Here is a 1,284-nt window from a genome sequence, read left to right as displayed (position 1 = left end):
TCCAATAACTGTCATTATCCTCAAGAGAAATATTATTGGACGTGTATTAGGTCACGTTTCTTCGCTCATTTGACTCTCGCTCAACCCCTCTCGGAGTTCTGCTCTTCTTGCGCTCGGTCGGTACTTCGGGCGTCGGTTCACTTTATCGTCAAACATCTCTTATTTACGTGTAGTTTACTCCCTCTTGGTGTATCCGCCGTGTACTATAATGTCTTGTTAAGTTATAGAAGTTGGCCGTGATACGATATTGTGTTCGTCAAGTGATAATTTTTGTCTTTTCTCTTGCAGATCTCGCCAAGGGCTGAGATCCAACATGGTAAGTGTTTACAATGTGATTCTACTCGTATTTTTTTTTTTGTTTATATCAACCATGTGACTCTTTTCGAAATGTTAATTTACCTGGGTTGACTTCTTATTTGTGAGAATCTAACTTCAATTCTTGTTTCTCTTTTAGCCGAGGCAGATTATGGAAATTAAGGACTTCCTCCTTACCGCGAGGAGGAAGGACGCAAGATGTAAGTATTCTCCAGTTTTGTTAAGCCTTTTTCAGTAAGAAATAAGAATTGCTTGTGTTTTTAGACATTATTAGACCAAGCTATAACGTTCAGGACACGATTCTAATGAAGCAGAATGTGAGAAGGAATGGATTTGTGATAGAGAATCTTTCAAGTTCAATATCGGTCGAGTTGTTGTTGGGGAAATGTGGTTGTTTATTCAACTATTCTGCTTAGGCCTGTCCATTCTCGGGAAATTGCTGGGTAGAAACCTTGTTTACTGGACTTGGTGAGGCTGCAGTTGGTACTGTAAGTTGTGTGATCCTCTTGGTAAAGCCATATATGGTTATTGTCTTTCAATCTGAAAGGCTTGGTTTGTAGGCTTGCTACACATTACAAAGACGGTAAATATGCTTAAGTATTGTAATGCGATGGTTGTTGACTTTTTCTTGGTTTCTTGTCATGCATGCAGAGTGGAATTCTCAAACTCCTGTAATCATAGTACAGAATCAGTTGACTAGATTTAGTGCAGGGGGCTTTGGCCACCTCCGCCCCATCTGTGCGGCTGCCACCCCCCAACCCCAAGAAAAAGAACCCTCTAAGTATTCGCGGAAGGAGAGACTCGGTATCAGGCGCTCCTGCATATCGGTTGTGCACTCTACCCTGCAGTGGTTAGAGCGAGAAATCTACACTGCCTGTGTGATCAAAACTAGAAAACCAGTCTGATATCACATCATTACTATAAATATAGTTGCTTTATTAAGTTGCTAGGATGTTTAGTCAGTATATT

The 1,284-nt window shown here is 40.8% G+C and overlaps 1 protein-coding gene across 1 annotated transcript; it reads left to right on the top strand.

Annotated features, from left to right (window-relative positions):
* Positions 1-46: 46 nt before the first annotated feature.
* Positions 47-515, top strand: LOC119590397 (60S ribosomal protein L38-like; the record flags this gene model as incomplete). The annotated part of the gene is given in 3 exon segments (XM_037939066.1): positions 47-116; positions 289-316; positions 455-515. Coding segments are annotated over 2 exon segments (64 nt in total), but the record flags the coding sequence as incomplete, so codon positions are not given.
* Between the last annotated feature and the right edge of the window lie 769 nt (positions 516-1,284).

Source organism: Penaeus monodon, chromosome 27 (assembly GCF_015228065.2).
Source record: "Penaeus monodon isolate SGIC_2016 chromosome 27, NSTDA_Pmon_1, whole genome shotgun sequence".
Classification (NCBI taxonomy): Eukaryota; Metazoa; Arthropoda; class Malacostraca; order Decapoda; family Penaeidae; genus Penaeus; species Penaeus monodon.
Note: the sequence above shows the minus strand (reverse complement) of the source record. Positions and strands in the feature narration are given on the sequence as shown.